At 35.8% G+C, this 22,450-nt stretch overlaps 1 protein-coding gene across 6 annotated transcripts in view; it reads left to right on the top strand.

The window, feature by feature from the left end:
* The window catches only part of Rundc3b (RUN domain containing 3B), a 153,310-nt gene extending 142,958 nt beyond the window's left edge, over nt 1–10,352 (top strand). For 4 of the 6 annotated variants that reach the window (XM_047560278.1, XM_047560275.1, XM_047560277.1 and 1 more), the window contains one exon: nt 6,868–9,475. In XM_047560278.1, the coding sequence (XP_047416234.1) occupies nt 6,868–7,013 (146 nt within the window). In that variant the 3' untranslated portion in view covers nt 7,014–9,475. Of the gene's footprint in view, nt 1–6,867; nt 9,476–10,220 lie in introns of those variants that run through there. The other 2 variants (XM_047560276.1, XM_047560274.1) reach the window with 2 other exon arrangements.
* Nucleotides 10,353–22,450: the final 12,098 nt, after the last annotated feature.

Raw genomic sequence — 22,450 nt, 5'->3', positions numbered from 1 at the left:
AGAACTCAATAGTCTTCGCTTACCCAAACAATAGTCATGAGATACACTAATGGTCCGGGGAAACTATTTAAATAGCAACAGAGAAGATGAAGTTCTTAGACTTTGCACATATGAAATTATTTCTACATAAATAAAACTATAAATCATTCTTAAGAGACAGAAAAGTAGATTTGAGCAAATTGAAAGAAATACTTTTTTAGTTCCCCCTAAGTAAATTGAGAGTTGAGACAGTCTATAAATGCTTTTGCTTTCTAATACAGGAACCACACATCTAGGAGTTTACTCTGAGGATATATTTAAACAGTATGAAAATAGGAATGCCAAGATTATTAAGCTCCCTTGATATTCCTTCGTTTTATGTACTTTTCCCTAAGTGCTTAACACATTATAAAGAATTTTCTAGCCACTGCCTTTCTAAAATGTAACTTCTTATTTTGAAATGATTTTAGATTCATAAGTAATTATAAGAAATAATACAGAGAAGGGAACTGGAAGTACCTTTCACCCAGTTTACCCCGGTGGTCACATCTTATAAAGCTATAGTACAATATCATAGCCACAATACTGAAATTAATACAACTCACTGAATTTATTCAAATATATATATATTCATAGAGTGTGTGCAGTTCTACGCTGTTACTGCACATTTAGGTTTGTATTCACCACTGCAGTCAAGATATAAGAAGTTCCATTGACACAAGGATTCCTTGTGCTGCCTTTTTTTTTTTTTTACACATTATTGAACATTTATTAGGCATTATATTTCTCATAAATATATCACCATTTAAAATTTTCTAAGAGTTCCGTGATGTGCTGCCCTTTTATAAGCACACCCACCTCCTTCCCAGAACCCCATCTCTGTCTCATCCCTCATCTATGGCAAGCACTAATCTGTTTCCTACTACTAAAATTTAGTCAGTTCTAGAGAGCTATTATAAATCATACAGTATGTATAAAACCATACATGCCATTTAGACATGTGGTACTTCAGCTATTGGGATTGACTTTTTTTCTCTCAGCATATTTCCCTTGAGATCTGTCCAAGTTGTATCTTAACAATAGTTCATCTTTTATACTCCCCAAATAGTCCATTTTATGAATATACTATAGTTTTATTTTCAACAACACCCATTAATAAAAGGTATTTGGATTATTTGGGGTTATAAATTTACTATGAAAATTACGAGTTTTGTTAAGTACAGAAATCTCATTTCTGTGTCATAAATATCCAGGAATACAGTGCTGAGATGCATGAAGAAACTACCAAATTATTTTTGATTGTACCATTTTGCATTCTCACCAGCAATGGATGACCAATCCAGTTTCTTCACATTTTTGCCAATGTTCGGTGTCTGATTTAAGCTATTGTGTAATAGCTCTGTATTTCTTACTTTTTAAAAATTTTCTGTCTTCTGGTTCATGTGGAGTGTTACCTCACTGGTTTTAGTTTGCATTTCCCTGAACATCTTTTCACCTGCTCCTTTGCCATCTATGTCCTCTTCATTGAAACACCTTCTCATGTCTTTTACCTCTTCTCTAATTAGATCACTTTTTTTGAGTTTTTAGAGTTCAGTAGGTCATTCTAAAATCAATGCTTATACTTGAAGAAAAAACATAATGATAAAACAGTGTTTTTCATATTCTCCAAAATCAGGGTAATCTTTTTAAAAAATTAACTCTTAGGGCAGAAACATTTATTGGAAGTTTAACATTTCTTTTACTGTCCTTTTTTCTTATATTGAATTCCTGTCAAAATAAAATGAAAATTTTTATTAAAGAACATTCATGACATCATACCAATTTTATAGTATTCTTTCCATTTTATTTCTGAACATAAACTATATGATAATATCTTTAGTATTTCTTGCATGCTTTACTGCATTGATTAAATTCTTTTAGAATGAACCTGTTACAAGCATAGTAGATAGGTTTTCCTTCTTAAAAGAAAAAAACCTAGAAGCTAAATATATCAAGATGTTTAAAGGGATAATTTTGGTGGTGGAACTTTTACATACTTAATGCATGCTAATATTTTTATTAACATCTCCTCTGAAAAGTCTTAAGAAATAAAGATTTTCTTTACTGGTACTTTAAAAAGCAATTTATGAGCTGGGCATGATGGTGCATACCTGTAATCCCAGCAACGTAGAAGTCTGAGACAGGAGGATGGCAAGTTCAGGGCCAGCCTCAGCAACTTAGCAAGACCCTGTCTTAAAATAAAAAATAAAAAGTACTAGGAATATGAATCAGTGATTATGTGCTCCTGGGTTCAATCCCTGGTACCACCACCACCAACAACAAAAATAACAGTAACGTATGTATTCTAAAATGTGCTTAAGCAGGAAAGCAGTTTTTTTATGATTTTTCAGAGTCCTATAATTTAACATTTATCAAGGTGGTTTCAATATATGTTATAATCTAAAGGCATAAAATCAAAAGCAACTCTATTTCAGAAGTTAAAATGCACTGTAATCATTGCTAGAAAGAGTGAGAAATTATCATTTTTTTCCCAAAATATTTATTAAGCCCTCATATGTGGCAGATATTTTGCTACCAGTTACTGTATTTTATTAAACCTAAGGTGACCTGAGTTAGAATAAACCATTTTTTACATATCACTAAAAAAATGCTGTTAAACTTTGACATTTCTTATAATTCTTAGTATTTATTTAAAGAGATCCTTTAGACTTTACTTAACCACTTTTATTTAAATACAATTCACATAATATAAATTTTACCTTTTTCCATTTATTTATTTATTTACCTATTTTCAGTACTGGGGATTGAACCCCCAGACACTACCACTGGGCCCTTTTTACTTTTTATTTTGAGGTAGGGTTGCTGAGTGTCTTGCTAAGTTGCTGAGGCTGGCTTTGAGGTTGCCATCTTCCTGCTTCAGCCTCCTCCGTCTCCGGGAGTCAAGCCTGCCACCATGCTTGGCATCCGTTTTAAAGTACACAATTCAGTGGTGATTCGAGCATTCACAGTGTTACTCAGCCATCACCACTGCTTCATTCCCAAGGATTGTCATCACCCAAAAAAGAAGCCCTATTAGTACCCAGTCCCAGTTCCCCCTCAGCTTACCCCTGGTAACTGGCAACTACTAATTTACTTTCTGTGTCTTTGGATTTGTCTATTCTGAACTTTTCATATAATAGAATCCTATAATATGTAGTGTTTTTAAAACTTGTGTCTTTTTTGGCTTAGCATGTTTCAGGGTTCATTCATGTTGTAACATACCAATTTTTTATTCCTTTTTGTGACAGAATGATATTATATATTATGGATATACCATAATTTATTTATTCATAAGTTGAAATTATGGGTGGTTTTTACTTTTTGGCTCTCCTGAATAATGCTACTATGAAAATCCATATATAAGCCTTTGGGTAACCGTATATTTTTATTTCTCTTGAGTGTATACGTAGGGCTGGAATTAACCGGATCAGATGTCTGACCATTTGAGGAGCTGCCACCCTCTTTACTAAAGTGGCTACGTTATTTACAATCCCAGTGTCAACCAAAGTGGTTTCAGTTTCTCTTCTAACACTTGTTATTGTCTGCTTTATTTTAATAGAGTCATCCTAATGGGTATGAATTAGTACTTCATTGTAGTTTTAATTTATATTTCCCCAAGAGTGATTTTTAGCATCTTTTCATGTGCTTATTGATCATTTGTATATCATCTTTTGAGAAATGTTTGTTGAAGTCGGTTTGTTCAAGATGGTTTTAAAATGTACCTGTCCTTTATTATTGATGAATTGAGTTTTAATTTTGGTGAAGTCTATTTATCTGTTTTTCTTGCAATTGCTTACGCCTTTGGTGTCATATGTAAGGAACTGTTGTCTAATCCCAGGTCATGCAGATCTATACCTATGTTTCCTTCTAGGCATTTTATAGTTTTAACTTTTACATTTCAGGTCTTTGATTCATTTTGAGTTAATTTTTGTATGTACTGTGGACAAAAGGGTTCAGATTTGTTCTTTTCATATGAATATGCAGATGTCCCAACATCATTTGTTAAAAATACTTTTTGCCCCCTCACCCCACTGAATGGTCTTAGAACTCCTGTGGAAATCTTTTGACTTAAGTATATGGACTTACCTCTGGGCTTTCAGTTCTGTTCCATTGGTCTGTGGGTCTTTGCCAGTATTACACTATCCTTGTGCTCAGACCACACTGTCTTGATTACTTTAGCTTTGTAGTAAGTTTTGAAATTAGGATATTTGAAGTCTATAATTTTGTTTTTTTACAAATTTGTTTAAGCTGTATGGATCCTTTGCATTTTTATATGAATTTTAGAATCAGTTTGTCATCTCTGGAACAAAATGATAGTGAGAATTTTGATGGGAGTGGCACTGAATCTGTATTGGGCAGTTAGTGCCATTTTTAACAGTATTGTCTTCATAGAAAGATGAGACGTTTCCCCACGTATTCAGATCTTTAGCTGCTTTCAGCAATATTCATAATTTTCAAAAGGCATACAACTCTTGCACTTCTGTGGTCAAATTTATTCTTACATATGTTATTCTTTTAGATGCTATTATCAATGTAATTGTTTTCTTAATTTCATTCTTAGATCATTCATTGCTTCTTTTAGACTTTAAGCACCGATTTTTTAAAACTTTTTTTATGTTGTTGATGGACCTTTATTTCATTCATTTATTTATATGCCATGCTGAGAATTAAACCCAATGCCTCACACGGGCTAGGCAAGTGTTCTACCACTGAGCCACAGATTTTTAAAATCATATTTTATTTCTCTGTATCTATAAAAGGGGAAATAAAAATAAAATCAATTGCTCAGGGTGTTTCCAGAACTCCTTCATGTTCAGAATCAATCTCTTCTGAATCCTTTTTTGAGTCAAAATTGTCAATGACCTTATCTTTCCTCACAGTATCATCCTCTGCACCAACAAAGACCCATTTCAATACTCTACTATTGTAGGAATTTTTATTGCAAGCTACCAGTAAGCTTTCTGCACATTTTTATGCACTTTCCTTTTCCTATAGTTTCTTTCCACCCCCTCCCTCAATTAAACCAAACACTTTTGGAAGTTAAACATCTTCCCCTCACAGACTATAGGAATTTTATGAAAAAATGTTAACAGAAATCCTGCACAATACATTAATCAGTCACACCAACTACATGTGGCTTCAGTTTTTGTTGCACCAACCTCTCTGCCAGGTGCTCTACCACTGAGCTATACCTTTTAATCACAATATAATATGATAAACATTTTAAAATATAAACGTAACAACTATTCATCCATATCTTTTCTAAAACTAATTATATTTTCCTGGTCAGCAAAACTGTGAAGTTAGCAAAATCATTTTTTGGTATCTCTTCCCACTTTGCAAAGGAAAGAACAGGCTCAGAGAAGATGTCACAGAGCCAAAAGGACATAGGCCCTGTCTTGAGTTCCAGTGCAATTCCACTGAATCATTCTTTATAAATTGTGTAGTTATTTAATGACCAGCTATTGTGTGCTAGGTACTTGGAGTATATTAATGAACAAAACAAAGTCTATGTCCTTTCTCAAAGTTTATCATCTAATGAGAGAGAGAGAGAAAGAGAGAGGAAAAAATGAACCCCCACTTGCCACAGAGTATGATAAGGTAGAGTAAGTACAAAGGGCTGTGGGAAAACCTCAGAGAGGCTGGTTGAAATTACACATAATATTCAAAACCATCTGATTGATATTCGGTTCAGCTTACACTTCTATAATGGCATGGGTGAAACCCAAGTTTTCCATCTTCAGAAACCTGCTAATTTTCAAAGATTTTAGCCTTTCCCAGTCCAAAGCCAGCCTCTTACAGCTACTATTTGTGCATTGTGGGTCAAAACTTACTCAGCTATAGAAAGAACTTGTTTTATCTCAACTATAGAAACAGATGTAACATTCTCCCATCAAAGTTCCATCAAAGACCAGCATTTAAAAGAGTTCCTGATGCATATAGTAGATACTGAGTAAATGTTTAATACATGAACAGTCTCTAAAATCAAACCTTCCTTGGAAGTTGGGGTAGTCCAGTCTGACCAGGACCAATCTGTTTCTAAAGCATTATGTAACCTGAGTGTGGATTTCCTGGTACTTCTCTGGCATAGGTACTTATTTTATTTGTTTAGTTTTTTTATGAGGGGTGGATACCGGGGATATTGAACTCAGGGGCACTTGACCACTGAGCCACATCCCCATCCCTATTTTGTATTTTATTTAGAGTCAGGGTCTCACTGAGTTGCTTAGTGCCTCACTTTTGCTGAGACTGACTTTAAACTCGAAATCCTCCTGCCTCAGCCTCCTGAGCTGCTGGGATTTCAGGTGTGTGCCACCATGCCCGACTTAAGTTTTTTTCTATCCTTTGCTAACCAACTGAACACAAACATGTCCTCGAAAAAAGGTAAACTTTTAATTTTTGCTCTAAAGCATGGTATCTCAAACTTTCTAGAAGCACGCACACAATCTTGTGTAATATTTTAGGTTGATGTTGAAACTGCTGAAAGATCTAACATGTCTAGATACAGATCTTTGCACAATTAGATATATTTTTATTATCTTGTAAATCATGAAAGATTCTATTGGTTTTAGGATCTTATTGTTATCATTCTTTTCTTTACATATTATTTTATTTTAGCACTATATTGGAGATTGAACCCAGGGGCACTCTACCACTGAGCTGCATCCCCAACCTTTTTTACTTTTTATTTTGAGATGGGGTTTTGCCAAGCTGTTGAGGCTGTCCTCAACATGGGATGCTCCTGCCTTAGCCTCCCCAATTGCTAGAATTATAGTCATATACCACAATGCCCAGCTCATTGGTTTTGTTCTCCAAGGCTATTAATTCTTATTTTATCCTGATTTTTAGGTAAAGAAGACACTCCCTCATTACTTGGTCTCTGTGGGTCTCTTACATCAGTGGCAAGTTACAAATCTCTAACAAGCCTAAAATCTAATGACTACCTTGCAAGTCCTACAACTGAGATGACAAGTCCAGGCCTAACTCCATCCTGAAAACCTTTATGTGAAAGCCGAAAGTTTCTATATTGTAAATGTTAAATTTATGTAAGTTTAACTGCCAGAGAGACCTTTGAAATTTTCTATTGTTCTGGTACATGTATGGAATTCTGCTTAGAAAGTTCAGTACTCTGTGTAAACTTACAAGGGGAAAAATAATGGTCCTGACATTTTTCATTTTAAAAAACCCTTATATTTGTCATTGAGAAAGTTTAAATTTGAATAGGCTTTAAAAAACTTGCAAAGATTCTCCAAATTAATGATTCATTCATATTGTACAGTTAATATTCAGCTGATTTTTATATATTTCTTTAAATATATCTTAGTGGCCAGAGACTGAGGTCAAGGTTTTATTGGAGAGACTTAAGTATTTTCTTTCACTCCTTTATTCAATGGTCAAATTTTCAAAATAAGACAACCAAATTCACTTTTTCATTAATTTCTAACATGTAAATGCCATATATTTAATATTAGAGGAAGGTTCTGGGCTATAGTTTCACAGTGGGTTTTTAGCTTTTTGTTTGGTTGTTGTTGTTTTTTTTTTTTTTTTTTTTTTGGCTGTGCTGGGATTGAACCCAGGGCCCTGTGCATGCTCTATAGAGAAGTGCTCAACCCTGGGCTATTCCCTAGCCTCTTGTTTTTTCTTCAACATTTATTATTTGGTACTCACTAAACATTCCATTTAACATTTTATAAATTTTCTAGGAATGTGCCTTTTTTGGCAGTCACTGATTGACTTTATATGGATCATAGGGAAATTATATTATATATAGAGAAAATGAATAAATTTCTTATCTTTGTTTTCCCAAGATTTTCATTAAAGGTTGTCAATTTTAAAATGTGATCAGGTATGCCTGAAAAGTTGGAAACGTTTCCAGATGTAGAAGGAATGCTGGAAAAAGTTATATCAGGAATGATTTCAAGTTCAGTTAAAACTTTGAGAAACTTAAACAAGGATCACTAGCATAACCACCATACTTAACAATAAATAAATGTCTAACATATAGTACTATTTTTTTCTCCCTTACATGCAACAATGGTGTCATGCGTGTTTTACAAACTCTGTCATCATGCCATAATCTCATCTTTAAAATGATGTTAATATTAAAAAGGTCCCTACACTTTTACAAGTAAATTAGTTTTTTTATAATCCATATTTTAAATCTTTTGCAACTTTTAAAACAGCTACATTTGTCCCTTAAATTTCCACCATATGGAAAATGAAAATATATGAAACATATTTTCTATAGTAAGAAAACAAGGAATACATGATTAGCTGTGCCAAAGAAGTTTTATACATTGTTTACATGAAAAGGCCACAATATTTATCTGGAATGTCATATGGTATTTTTGTTTATTATTAAAACATTACATTAAAACAAAGTAGCTTTGACATATAGGAAAAGTATTCCTCCTAAAACAATTTTTTTAGAAGTGAACTTATCTGTTCATTCTTTGTATTAGAAATGTAGGAGTCTGATGGTTCTCTGCAATATTTAGAGCTTAGTTTCATAATTTGGAATATAAAATAATCAGTAGTAACAAGGCCAGTCTTATATGTGAGACAATTCAAACAATGCCATTGCAGGGACAAAGGAGACCTGGAAACTTTTAAAATAAGATATCTTAAGTGTGCCAGAATATGCTCAGAGCTTCATTCCTTTAGCTTAAGGCTTTAATATTTGTAGAAATGCAAATGTTCTTCTTGAGAAATGATACCTTTAATCTATTCTTAATTCTGTATCCCCTTGACCTAGAGTGAAGTATCCAAAGTAGTTTTTAATAAGCATGAGGGAAGGAAGGGGAATATACAAAATAAAGACATTTGACACCTTGGAAGTATGGACTGAAGAAATGAATGAGGAGGGAACCTTGGAAATTTTAGACTGGCCTTGAGCACTATTGCTGCTTTCCTAAGAACTGTCAGAATATTTAAATGCTTTTTCATTCATGGTTCACTCTCAGCTGACACATAGGATCCTTCAGTAATTAAAAAATATCATTAATTTTTTTCCATTCATTTTTAAAATGTAGAAGGAAATTCATGATTCCACAATTGGTATAACTTTTCAGATTTGTCTAATGGGAACAGTAATTTGTGCATCTTAACATGCTGCTAAATGCAGATTTAAACATGACATCTGAGGATCAGGACTTTTTCTCCTTTCTTGGAGCTCTTGGAATTCATCAGCTACTGTGAAATTCAGGTTTTTACAGTTCATTTCACACTAGAGGTAGTTTGTAAATGTTTGCATGAAGAACAATGGATGTCTTAATCTTTAAGTGGTAGTGTTTATTTTTAACAACCCCTCCTCAAAAGAATGCTGAACTATATGTTAATATTTCCATGTGTATTTTGTTGCCTTGATGTACTATACTTGTTGCATGTATATTAAAGATTTTGTACCATGCATTAATAGACTTTTTTTCTTGACTAGAAGGCACCAGATTAAAGTTGTACACTGAACTTTTTGTTTCAACAAATGTGGTAAATATATATTATTTTACACCTAAATTACTAATAGGAAAATGGATTTAGAGAAATCCTTATTTCAACCCAAATTAAATACTCTGTTTTTTTAAAAATACAGTTATGAACCACATGACGTTTCAGTCAGTGATAGACAGCATTTGTGATAGTGGTCCCACAAGATTATATCGGTGTTGAAAATTCTGTTACCTAGTGACATCATAGCTTTCATAATGTCATGACTGATAAAATTCTGAAGTGTCCTAAATGTAATCACAAGGGCTGGAGGATGAAGGAAAAGATGAGGGACATCAATCAGTTAACAGTTTGCAGGCAAAACCCAACAAAAAAACGGTTCATGTTCCTGATTATATGTTGAAACCTTGACTTAAATCCCATCACCTTGAACCACCAGGACCACCAAACCCTGTTTACATATCAACTTTTCAGACCGGGGTAAACACCCCAACCAATCCAGAAACTATAGTTGGGACTGCCCTACTGTCACAACACTTTACCTGCCCTATTATACTGCCTCTCACATCTGTAGCCAATGTAGATTCAACTTATGGTTTCCTTCCCCAAATTTTTGTTATCAAAATACTTTTAACCCTAGATCTTGTGGACGATTTTCTAACTACTGTCAGCCTTGCTGCTGGGAGTTGTGGACACTTGTCAAGACCTGGTCTTTTCCTGGCTGACATCTATAACAGCTCAATGAACTCTTATTCCAGAGATCCCGTGGTCTCAAGAGTTTTGGCTTAATATTTTTTGACGGCAGCAACAGGATCCAGTCTTCAAAGGAACAGAAGGGGACATGATCCCCTCAGGGCTGAGTACATTGCCACCATCACAGTGCTCTCATCAAACCAAGGTAAGTGCCTCCTGTTTGACCATTCTGAGGCCCTGGAACTGAGCACCCAAATCTTTTAACTATCACATTCAGGTCCTGTGGAGCCCCTTCAATTTGGGCTCACCTGATAGTAGCTGTTCTGGACATCTGTGGCAGAATAGCAGTCTGGACAACAGGTGAGTTGTCAGGGGATGCCCTCAAATTTGGAGAAGGAACACCTTCAAATTTGATAAGATAGCCAAGTGCAGTGGAGAATACCTGTAATCCCAGCAATTTGGGGAGGAGGATAGAAAATTCAAAACCAGCCTCAGCAACATAGCAAGACCATGTTTCAAAAAATAAAAAGGGATAGGATGTGTCTTCGGGTTGAATGCCCTGGATTCAATCCCCAACAACAATAGATAACTAGATAGCTAGATCTAGATAGCTAGATATACAGACAAAGAGATGTACCTCTAGTATCCCTGAGTTTATTCCCCAGTAGAATTTTTTAAGTAGTAGTATATTTGTGAGGGGACTCCCTCAAATTTGGTGTCATATCTGTGGAGGGGACTCTTGAATTGGGTATTACAATTTTGTTTCTTTATTCTGGCTATTTTGTTCTGTCTAAAATACTTTGACCCCATAGTGACATCTTGTGGCCATTCACGTAATCGCTATTTGGATATTGGCTGCTTTAAGTTAAACCAACATGGTTAACTCTATTATTCAAATGAGGGTGAATTAAAAATTCACTTTGAATTCAAGACAGATTGCTTCTTATAGTGCTCTTAGAGAAGTTTCTGGAGACTTTGGAGAACTATTTCGACATTGTCCATGATGAGTGGTAGTCTTGTAGGGGATCCTGCCAAATAACACTTTGTTCCCAAGTCAGAAAGAACACTTCTGGCTCATCAGGAAGGGGCACAAAAAGGGACTTGTCCTAGTGCCTCAGGTACCCTGATAAGTGTGAGGTTCAGGGCCCTCCAAGATCCATAAAAGAGTAGCCAAGGTCTTGCTGGTCACATTCTGTGAGTGACACAAGCACCTCACTTAAACCCAAAACATTCATTTCCTGTCCGTATTCATTTCCTGTTCTTAAAATATTCATTTCCTGTCCTTGTTTGAAAAGAACTCTTATTAGTTATGTGAAGTCAAAATTCTAAAACTTCTGTCTGCTTTCAGGAATGCCAGCTGGTGCTAAGAAATGTGGAGCTGAACTGTGCATTTTTTTTTTTTTATCACAACAGGTTAACCTTTCTAAGGATGGCAGCTTTTTAGCAAATTATTCTTTTTTGCAATCCTAATTAGAAATCAAATGTACTGAACAATTAGGATGGGAAGTTTATTTCACTGACACACTAAATCTGGTAGATGATCTGCATACTCTAAAATTGCTTCCCTGTTGACCAAGTGCAGTGGCACACACATATCCCAGCAACTCAGGAGGCTGAGGCAGGAGGTCTGCAAGTTCAAGCTAGCCTCAGCAAGTTAGTGAGACCCTGCTCCAAAATAAAAAATCAAAAAGGGCTGGGATGTAGTTCAGTGGTAAAATGCCCCTGGACTCAATTCCCAGTACTAAAAAGTTAAAATTTAAAAAAAATTGCTTCCCTAAAAGTTTCTCTTTCTAAAATGACTGAAAGCTAGAAACTATTAAAACAAGAAGAAAGCTTTAGAAAACGTTAAAGAAGCTTTCCCTAATACCAATCTTCTCTCTCTAAACCCTTTATCCAACTCTCCCAAGGCTCCAGGGACCCGAAAACTTAAAGAAGCTGCATAAAGTATAAACGTTAATCCCTCAGGTCAAGCACACACAAAATGTGCTTCCTTTTCACTATCCCTTAAAGGGATATGCCCTAATGTTAGTGACCCAATTAAGAAAACAAGCAAAGAAGTACATGCTGGGCAAACATTCTACCACTGTGCTGTCCAGTACCCTGGGATAAATGTTATAAATGAACTCTCATATTTTCAAAACACTTTTCAGTAACTAGAAATCTTTAGGACATCTTAAATTAAGTAATAGATAAAATCATTAAATATCAGGGTCATTTCTAAATAAAAATTCTCAAATATCAATTATTAAACGTTTAAAGTTGATATGAAAAGTAAGGTATAAATATACTGGGAACTATGTGTCCTTTTTCAAAATTTTAAATTGTTAATAAGGAAGCACGTATTTCTAAAAATTATACAATTGGGCACAGTGGCACAATGATTCAAGAGGCTGAGGCAGGAAGATTGCAAGTTAAAGGCCAGCATCAGCAACTTAGCAAGACCTTATCTCAAAAATTTAGAAAAGGGGAAGGGGTGCTGGGGAGGTAGCTCAGTGGGTAAAGCACCCTGGGTTCACTCCTAAGTACCAAAAAATGAAGTGTAAAATTGTGTTGGTCTGGGGCTGGGGTTGTGGCTCAGTGGTAGAGCACTTGCCTAGCATGTGTGAGGCATTGGGTTTGATTCTCTGCACCACATATAAATAAATGAATGAAATAAAGATCTTTCAACATCTAAAAACTTTTTTAAAAAAGTCTGTTGGTCTACAGAATGCTGGTTCACATTGCTAAGGATTACTAATGGTAACTGAAACTAAGAAGGGATACAAATATATGAAGAAAATGATGTATTTTATGAGGGAAGTTAAGGAATATGAAGATATATTTTTGTTAAGGGGAAAAGAAAGTGAATTCTGTACCACAGTAAAATGACAGTTTGTTCCAAGATATAAAAGAGAGGTATTATTCAAAGTAAAGGTTGGATAAGTCATGAAAGGTTTGAGAATTATAAATGGGTATGAAAAGAAGTGGATCTTGTGGAAGACTTTATGTGTGATCAATTTGGTTTACCAAGTGTACTTGTGAGAAATCAAAGTTTGATACCCTGTGGAATGGCAGAGATTTCTTGGAGCATTGATCTTTTTGTTGGAAATTATGAGCATTGTTTCTTTACCTTTTAGGTAATTGGAATAGAGAGAAAAAGATTCTGTAATTTCTTGTGTTTTGTGTCTTAAAAAAAAATTTTTTTTTGGTTGGATGTTATCAGTTGCCTCTAATCCTAGCAGCTCCCCAGGTTATGGATCACAAGTTCTAGACCAGCCTCTCAACTTAATGAGATCTTGTCTCAAAACAAGTAAATAAATAAAAAGAGCTGGGGATGTAACTTAGTGGTAAGGCACCCCTGAATTCTATCCTCAGTACCCACCCCAAACACACACAAGTTGTCGTTTTGGTTTTGTTTTATAATCCTCTCATTTAAATATTATAAACCTTTTGATATATTTGACAAACTTTCCAAAATCAAATTCTAAAATCAAGCATTTTTGGCTTAGAACTGAGTTTGGGATTTTCAGGGGGTTCTTGATTTAACTATATCAAAAGCATTGTTAAGCGGGGTAGTGGCTTGGGATGCTGAGGCAGGAGGATTACATGTTCAAAGTCAACCTCAGCAACTTAGTGAAACCCTAAGCACTTAGCAGGATCCCATCTCAAAAAATAAAAGGACTAGGGATGTGGCTCAGTGATTAACACCTCTGAGTTCAATTCCTCATTACAGAAAATAAAATTGTTAAATAAAAAGATAAGAAGAGATGGTTAACCTTGAGTTATGTTTGTATTAACACTTTTAATATATGTTTAAAACTTAGATACCTAGAAATCTGTTATGTCTTGGTGCAGTCATAATTCTAATGTTAGATTATAGTATATTGTGGAAATAACCAAATTTCCTTGTTAATTGTGAGCTGTTATTAGATCTTTATCCATGACTGTTTTAAGTCTTGTCCAAAGATAAGTTGTTTAGTCCTGGGGCTCAGGATGTGGCTCAGAGGTAGAGTGCTTGCCCAGCATAAATGAGGCCCTGGGGTCAATCCCCTGCACCCAAGTCAATAAAATTTTTAAATCACTTTATTCTGTGGTCTTTGTGGAAGCTTTATGTAAGCAACTGTAATCCTAAAATGTCATATCCTCAAGAAGGTTCATGGAAAGAATGAAAAGAGCTCTGACTTTTACAGGTGTTCAACAACTTTGGATTGGGTAAAAAAATTTCTAGAGTTCCAGTGAACTGTTGGATCTGTGAAACCACTAACTAAAATTAGGCAGAACAAGAATCAATTACATGAAACTGAATGAGTTGATAAAAAAAAATTATGGTTTCTATGACCTAAAAATTTTGCTGCAACTTAAACCTGTTGACTGAAATTCCCAAAGATTAAAATCTGACAGGACTCTGAGGGAACAAAAAGGCTGTTCGATTTTCTTCTGCTGTCAAGGAAAAACTAAAACAAGCCTTAGTTCACTTAAAAATCACTAGTTTTGGATATCACACAGCTGGTGTTCACTACCCCCTCTCACTAGCTTTGCTGTAGATCGCACCTCTGCCATGTGGTTTATGATGATAACGGTTGCCTAGGTAACCTTTCCAGGACCTGAAAGCTGCTTTTGCTGAAAACACAGACTCTTCACTTGGGACTGCAAATGTCCAATGGGTGACTGGAACAAAATGAAAGGCTTGGCATCTCAGTCTTCATATGTCTGTCTCCCTTGCAGCCTTAAGGTTTGGACTAAACACCAATTGCCATGACCAGAAACCATAAAACTGTCATAAAATAAGTAAAAAGAGGTGCATCCATGTTCCTGGAAGATCTCTGCTTATTCCCAGAGAAGAAAGGAATGCTCCTCCCTCTTACTAACCTCTCTCCCTCTCATTATACCTATTCCATATTTATAACTACTCAACTCCCTGGTTGAGCTGTTATGTAAGCAAAGCTCCCACTTCTCCAATGTTTGGTCACTGAATAAAGATCTTTTATTCCTGACACTTTTACCCCTTCAGTCATTGGCCTTATCAAGTGGAAGCAGAATTGACCTTTTCTTGGTTACACTTCTTTAAATTTCTTGGAAGAATTTATTCACAACAGACCTGACTTTTATCCTGTCCTACTTTTACTGGTACCAGCCCCTGTGCCTTAAACCTTAAAAAGTGAAGTCATAGGGATGAAAAACACCTTTTAGATATTATTTATTTACAAACTATCATAACAGGGCTTCTTTAAAATTGAAAGACTTAAATGAAGCACCCAGTCCTTCCAATCTGCATTGTTTGATTTTTCCTTCCCAGCTGCATCTCATGCTGGGAGAAAAACTCCCCTCCCCCAAACCCTGGCACCAGGAGTGCACCAGCAGAACCACCTAAAGCCAGAACTACAATAGTCCTCTCAGCTCCCAGGTCCCATGGTATATATATATCATAATGTATATACCCCTCTGCTCTCCACTCATTCTTTTTGCTAGATCATCCTAAAGCTGCTGCTTTTCGCTAGATCATCCTAAAACTAATGTGACAAAGAGAAGGACAGATTTCTAGACTGTCTTCCCAGTTTGTGCCAAATCAAGAATAAATTGTTGGAGATGAACCCAAGATGGTGGGCTAGAAGGAGGCTGCATTCCTTGTTGCTCCAGAACTTGGGATTCAAGCAGAGGAAATACTGTTTCTCTGTGAGGCAGTCATTGCTGCGCACTGATCCCCTGCTGTTTACCCCTTTTATCCACCACAATCTCCCCCCATCTGCCAGCATATTGCCTACTTTTCAGTGTGAATCACTCACTGACTGCTGCCTATCACCCTCCGTTTGTTCGTTTGCCTGCCTCTTGCCTGCCCACCGCTTGCCTTTCACCTACCCATTGGGCACTACCCAACATCCACCCACTGATCATCCACCATTAGCCTGCAGGCAGCCTGCAGACCACCAGCAGTTTGCCTACTGCCCACTATTGCCTGGAAGTCCACTGCCATAGTACCTGCAGGTTTGATTACACGTGGCTGTTGCCATTTTGGGACAACAGCCAGGATCCACAGGTTTACCTCCACCATCTTGGGGTGCCACCATCTCATTTTGGGGACTCAGGCCAGGGTCTGGAGATATATTGGGGTACTTGCAGATCTGGTTGCATCTGAGGTCTTTCTTCTTCGTGTGGTAGTGACTGCCACCTGGCTGCCTCTTCTCAGGGTCACTCCTCTGAGCACATCCCTGGTGGTCTTTCTGCAAGTTGAAAGGGCATTGAGATCTTGGGACTGAAGCAAGACGGGGTCTGGGGAAGCTGAAGCTCAGGTCCCTCAGATTGCAGCTGGGTTTGTGTGGGCTAGTCTGGGTCTGGAAAGCCTGTGGAAAGTCAGAGACTAGAGGCAATTCCCTGGGTGAAGCAGAGGTTGAAGAAACTGGAGAAAACTGGGCTCTCTCCAGCTCAGTGAGTCCTGAAGTGTGCAGGGATTGAAGGGGCTCTCTTTAGCAGGTGGGAAGACTGTAAGAGAATGTGAGGGCATCTTGCTATCAGCTTACCCACCAAACAGGTCTGGTACCCACTGGACTGGAGCTAACATCAAACTTCAACAACCCCACCTATCGGTGAAGGGAAGCTGAGAAAATTTTTGAAAGCCAATGGAAGCAATCATTCAATTTTCCATTGAGACTTTCCTCCTTTTCTTTTTCCTTTTTCAACCTGACTCACAACTGTACCATCTTTGAATCCAAATATTTTTCATGCATCAATTTATTGAGGAATGAAATGTCTGAAGAGTATATGACAGTTTTGTTGTGTATTCCTATATTTTTACTTTTTTAAACAAATCTTTACATAGTTTTCCAATCACCTACCTGTCTCCCTGGATTCTCTTTCTCACTTCTCTCAGTCAAACTCTATTAATTCCTCCCTTGCCCTCACTGTAAATTTTTACCTCTATCTTCTCTCCCCCTCCCTCATAAACATCACATCTTACATTTACACTACTTCTGTTCCCTCATTGTCCATCATTTGAAATGGTAAACCCTTTTAGCAAACTTACTGTTTATATTGTGGACAATAATTGAACACTTCATTTCTGTCTATTGTGACAAAACTGTAAACACCTTAATAGGAGCCATTTGGTGTACAGTGGCATATCCTTTGCATTGGGTGCTGCTAATATTAGTCTCCCCCTTAAAGGGACACTAAAAGACTACAGGGTAGAATCTGTACTGCCTCAGCTCCATACCACTGGATGAGAAGACACACAAACAAGATGAAAAAACAAGGGAATGAAGGGCCTCAAGCAAACCAAGATGTTCCAATAATAGAATCCATAGACAACACAGTAGAACAAATGTCAGAGATGGAGTTTAGAAAATACATAGGTAGATTGATCTTTGATATAAAGTATGATATTGGAAAGAAAATACAGGAAGTGAAAGATCAATAAAGAGGCAGAGATTATAAAAAGGAATTAAGCAGAAATCCTCAAAATGAAGGAAACAATAAACCAAATTAAAAATTCAATAGAAAGTATCACCAACAGACTAGATCACTTGGAAGACAGAACCTCAGACAATGACGACAAAATATACACTCTTGAAAATAAAGTTGACCAAACAGAGAAGATGGTAAGAAACCATGAATAGAACCTCCAAGAAATATGGAATAACATGAAAAGACAAAATTTAAGATTTATCAGAATAGAAGAAGGTGTGGAGATACAAACTAAAGGAATGCACAATCTTTTCAATACATAATATCAGAAAACTTCCCATATCTAAAGAATTAAATGGAAAATCAACCTCAAGAGGCTTATATGACCCCAAATGTACAAAATTACAGCAGACCTACACGGAGGCACGTTATAATGAGAATGACTAACATATACAGAATAAGGATAGAATTTTAAAGGCTCTGAGAGAAAAAATGAAATTACATATGAGGGAAAACAATTCGGATCTCAGCTGATTTCTCAACACAGTCCCTCAATGCCAGGAGGTCCTGGAATGACATACATCAAGCTCTGAAAGAAAATGGATGTCAACTGAGAATTTTATATCCAGCAAATTAAACTTTAGAGTTGAAGATGAAGTGAAAACCTTCCATGATAAACAAAAGTTTAAAGAATTCATAACTAGAAAGCCTGAAAGGAAAAACTAAGCAAGTTAAAAACAAAACAAAACAAAACAAAACCCAAAATGACTGGGAATACAAATCATATCTCAATAATAACCCTGAATGTTAATGGCCTAAACTCATCAATCAAAAGGCATAAATGGGCAGATTGGATTAAAAAAAAAAAGATCCAACAGTATACTGTCTTCAAGAGATTCACCTCCTAGGAAAAGACATACACAGACTGAAGGTGAAAGGTTGAAGAAAACATATCACTCATATGAACTCCATAAACAATCAGGGGTTTCCATGCTCATATCAGACAAAGTGGACTTCAAACCAAAGTTAGTATAGAAGGACATTTCATACTGCTTAAGGGAATCATACACCAACAAGACATAAAAGTTGTAAATATATATGCCCCAAAAATGGAGCATCTATGAACATCAAACAACCCCTTCTCAATTTCAAGAATCAAATAGAACACAACACAATAATACTGGGTGACTTTAACACACCTCTCTCACAAATGGATAGATCTTCCAAACAAAAACTAAACAAAGGAACTATAGAATTAAATGATATAATCAATGATTTAGACTTAACAAACATATATAGAGTATTTCATCCATCATTGAGCGAATACACTTTCTTCTCAGCAGCACATGGATCCTTTTATAAAATAGACCATATGTTATGTCACAAAGCAACTCTCAGCAAATATTAAAAAACAGAGATACTACTTTGCATTCTATCAGATCATAATAGAATGAAACTAGAAATCAATGATAAAATTAAAAATAGAAGTTACTCCAACCCCTGAAGACTAAATAGCATGCTACTGAATGATGAATGGATAAAAGAAGAAATCAAGGAGGAAATTAAAAAATACTAAGAGGTAAATGAGAACACTGATACAACATACCAAAATCTCTGGGACTCTCTGAAGGCAGTGCTTAAGAGGAAACTTCATTGCATTGAACTCACACATTAAAAGAATAACAAGTCAACAAATAAAGGACCCAACATTACATCTCAAAGCCCTAGGAAAAGAACAAATCAACACCAAGAGCAGCAGAAGATAGGAAATAATTAAAATCAGAGCTGAAATCAATGAAATTGAAACAAAAGAAACAATTCAAAAAATTGACAAAACAAAAGTTTGGTTCGTTGAAAAAATAAAATTATTAAACTCTTAGCCACACTAACAAAGAGAGAGAGAAAACTCAAATTACTAAAATTTGTGATGAAAAAGGAAATATCGTGACAGATACTACTGAAATATAGAACATAATTAGAAACTATTTTGAAAGTTTATACTCAAATAAAATAGAACCACTCAAATACATCAACAAATTTCTAGAGACATATGATCTACCCAAACTGATGCAGGACATACACAATTTAAACAGACCAATTTCAAACAAAGAAAAGAAGATGCCATCAAAAACCTACCAACCAAGTAAAGCCCAGGACCAGACAGATTCTCAGCCGAGTTCTACAAGACCTTCAAAGAACTATTAATACCAATACTCCTCAAATTACTCCTTGAAACAGAAAAGGAGGGAACCCTTCCAAACTCATTCTATGAGACTACTGTCACCCTTATATCAAAACCAGGCAAAGACACATCAAGGAAAGAAAACTTCAGATCAATATCCCTCATGAACATAGACACAAAAATTCTCAATAAAATTCTAGTAAGTCTCACACAAAAATATATTAAAAAGATAATGCACCATGATCAAGTGAGGTTCATCCCTGGAATGCAAGGTTGTTTCAACATACAGAAGTCAATAAACATCACATCAATAGACTTAAAGACAAGAATCACATGATTATCTCAATAGATGCAGAGAAAGTGACAAAATATAGCATCTCTTCATGTTCAAAACACTAGAAAAACTAGGGATAGTAGGAACATACCTCAAATGGTAAAAGCTATCTATGCTAAGCTCAAGGCCAACATCATTCTAAATGGAGAAAAACTGAAAATATTCTCCCTAAAAACTGGAATGAGGCAGGGATGCCCTCTTTCACCACTACTATTCAACATTGTCCTTGAAACCCTAGACAGAGCAATCAGATTGAAGAAATTAAAGGAATACAAATAGGTCAAAAAGAACTCAAACTATCACTATTTGCTGACAACATGATTTTATATTTAGAAGATCAAAAAAATTTCACCAGAAAAATTCTAGAACTCATAAATGAATTCAGCAAAGTAGGATATAAAATCAATACCCATAAATCAAATGCATTTCTATACATAAATGACAAATCCACTGCAAGAGAAATTAGGTAAACTGCCCCATTCACAATAGCCTCAACAAAAATAAAATACTTGGGAATCACTCTAACACAAGAGGTGAAAGACCTCTACAATGAGAACTACAGAACACTAAAGAAAGAAATTTAAAATGACCTTGGAAGATGGAAAAATCTCCCATGCTCTTGGATAGGCAGAATTAATATTGTCAAAATGGTCATACTACCAAAAGTGTTATACAGATTCAATGCAATTCCTATTAAAATCTCAATGACATTCTTCATACAAATAGAAAAATCAATCATGAAATTCATTTGGAAAAATAAGAGACCCAGAAGAGCCAAAGCAATTCTTAGCAAAAAGAGTGAAACAAGAGGCATCACACTACCAGACCTTAAACTATACTACAGAGCCACAGTAACAAAAGCAGCATGGTATTGACACCAAAATAGACATGTAGACTAATGGTACAGAATAGAGGACACAGAGACAAACCCTCATAAATAGTTCTCTCATACTAGAGAAAGGTGCCAAAAATATACATTGGAGAAAAGATAGCCTCTTCAACAAATGGTGCTGGGAAAACTGGAAATCCATATTTAACAAAATGAAATTAAACCTCTATCTCTCACCCTGCACAAAAATCATCTCAAAATGGATCAGACTTAGGCACTAAAACAGAGATCCTGCGCCTAATTGAAGAAAAAATAGGCCCACATCTTCATCATGTCAGCTTAGGACCTGACTTCCTTAACAAAACTCCTAAAGCACAAGAAGTAAAATTAAGAATCAATAAATTGGATGGATTCAAACTAAGAAGCTTCTTATCAGCAAAGGAAACAATAATTTGAAGAAAGAACCTGTAGAATGGGAAAAAGTCTTTATCACACACACTTCAGATAGAGCACTAATCTCCAAGATATAAAAGAATTTTAAAAACTTAACACCAAAAAAAACACAAATAACCAATCAATAAATGGGCTAAGGAACTAAGCAGACACTTTGCAAAAGAAGAAATACAATTGATCAGCAAACATGAAAAAAAGTCATCATCTCTTGCAATTAGAGAAATGCAAGTGAAAACTTCTCTAAGATTTTATCTCACTCCAGTCAGGATGGCAATTATCAAAAATACAAGCAATAAAAAGTTTTGGCGAGGATATGGGGAAAAAGGTACACTCATACATTGTTGGAGGGACTGCAGATTGGTGCAACCACTTTGGGAAGCAGTATGGAGATTCCTAAGAAAACATGGAATGGAACCACCATTTGACCCAGCTATCCCACTCCTCGGTTTATACCCAAAGAACTTAAAATCAGCATACTACAGTGATGTGGCTACATCAATATTTATAGCACCTGATTTCATGATAGCAAAACTATGGAACTAACCTAGATGCCCATCAACAGATGAATGACTAAAGAAAATGTGGTCCACATACTCAATGGAATATTACTCGGCCTTGAAGAAGAATGAAATTATGACATTTGCAGTTAAGTGAATGGAAATGGAGAATATCATGCTAAGTGAAATAAGCCAATCCCAAAAAACTAAAGGCCGTATGTTTTCTCTGATAAGTGGATGCTGATCCATAGTAAGGAAGAATGAAGGAATTTTGGATTGTACAGAGGGGAGTGAGGGTGGTGGGGTGGGTGAGGATGGGAAGCACAGTGGATTGAGACGGACATTATTACCCTGTTTACGTGTATGCAAAAAAAAATTTTTTTAAAAGAATAAGTTGTTGCTTCACTGCCCTATCTCTTCCTTAAGTAAATTCTAGAAGTGGCCGGTGATCTAATTTGCTTTGTTAGGACTCCTGCTCCCAGTCAAATGTCTGGTCAGGGTCCCTAGAAACACTGTAAACTTTTCTTTGGTACCATTGCTCACTTGCCTTCTGATCTGTTCTTCTGCCCCTGTGCATATATTAGGCTGAGACCTTCAACAAGAATAAGACCACAGTAAGTTTT

The sequence above is a fragment of the Sciurus carolinensis genome, chromosome 8 (genome assembly GCF_902686445.1).
Source record: "Sciurus carolinensis chromosome 8, mSciCar1.2, whole genome shotgun sequence".
Classification (NCBI taxonomy): Eukaryota; Metazoa; Chordata; class Mammalia; order Rodentia; family Sciuridae; genus Sciurus; species Sciurus carolinensis.
This window is presented reverse-complemented; position numbering and strand designations above follow the sequence as displayed.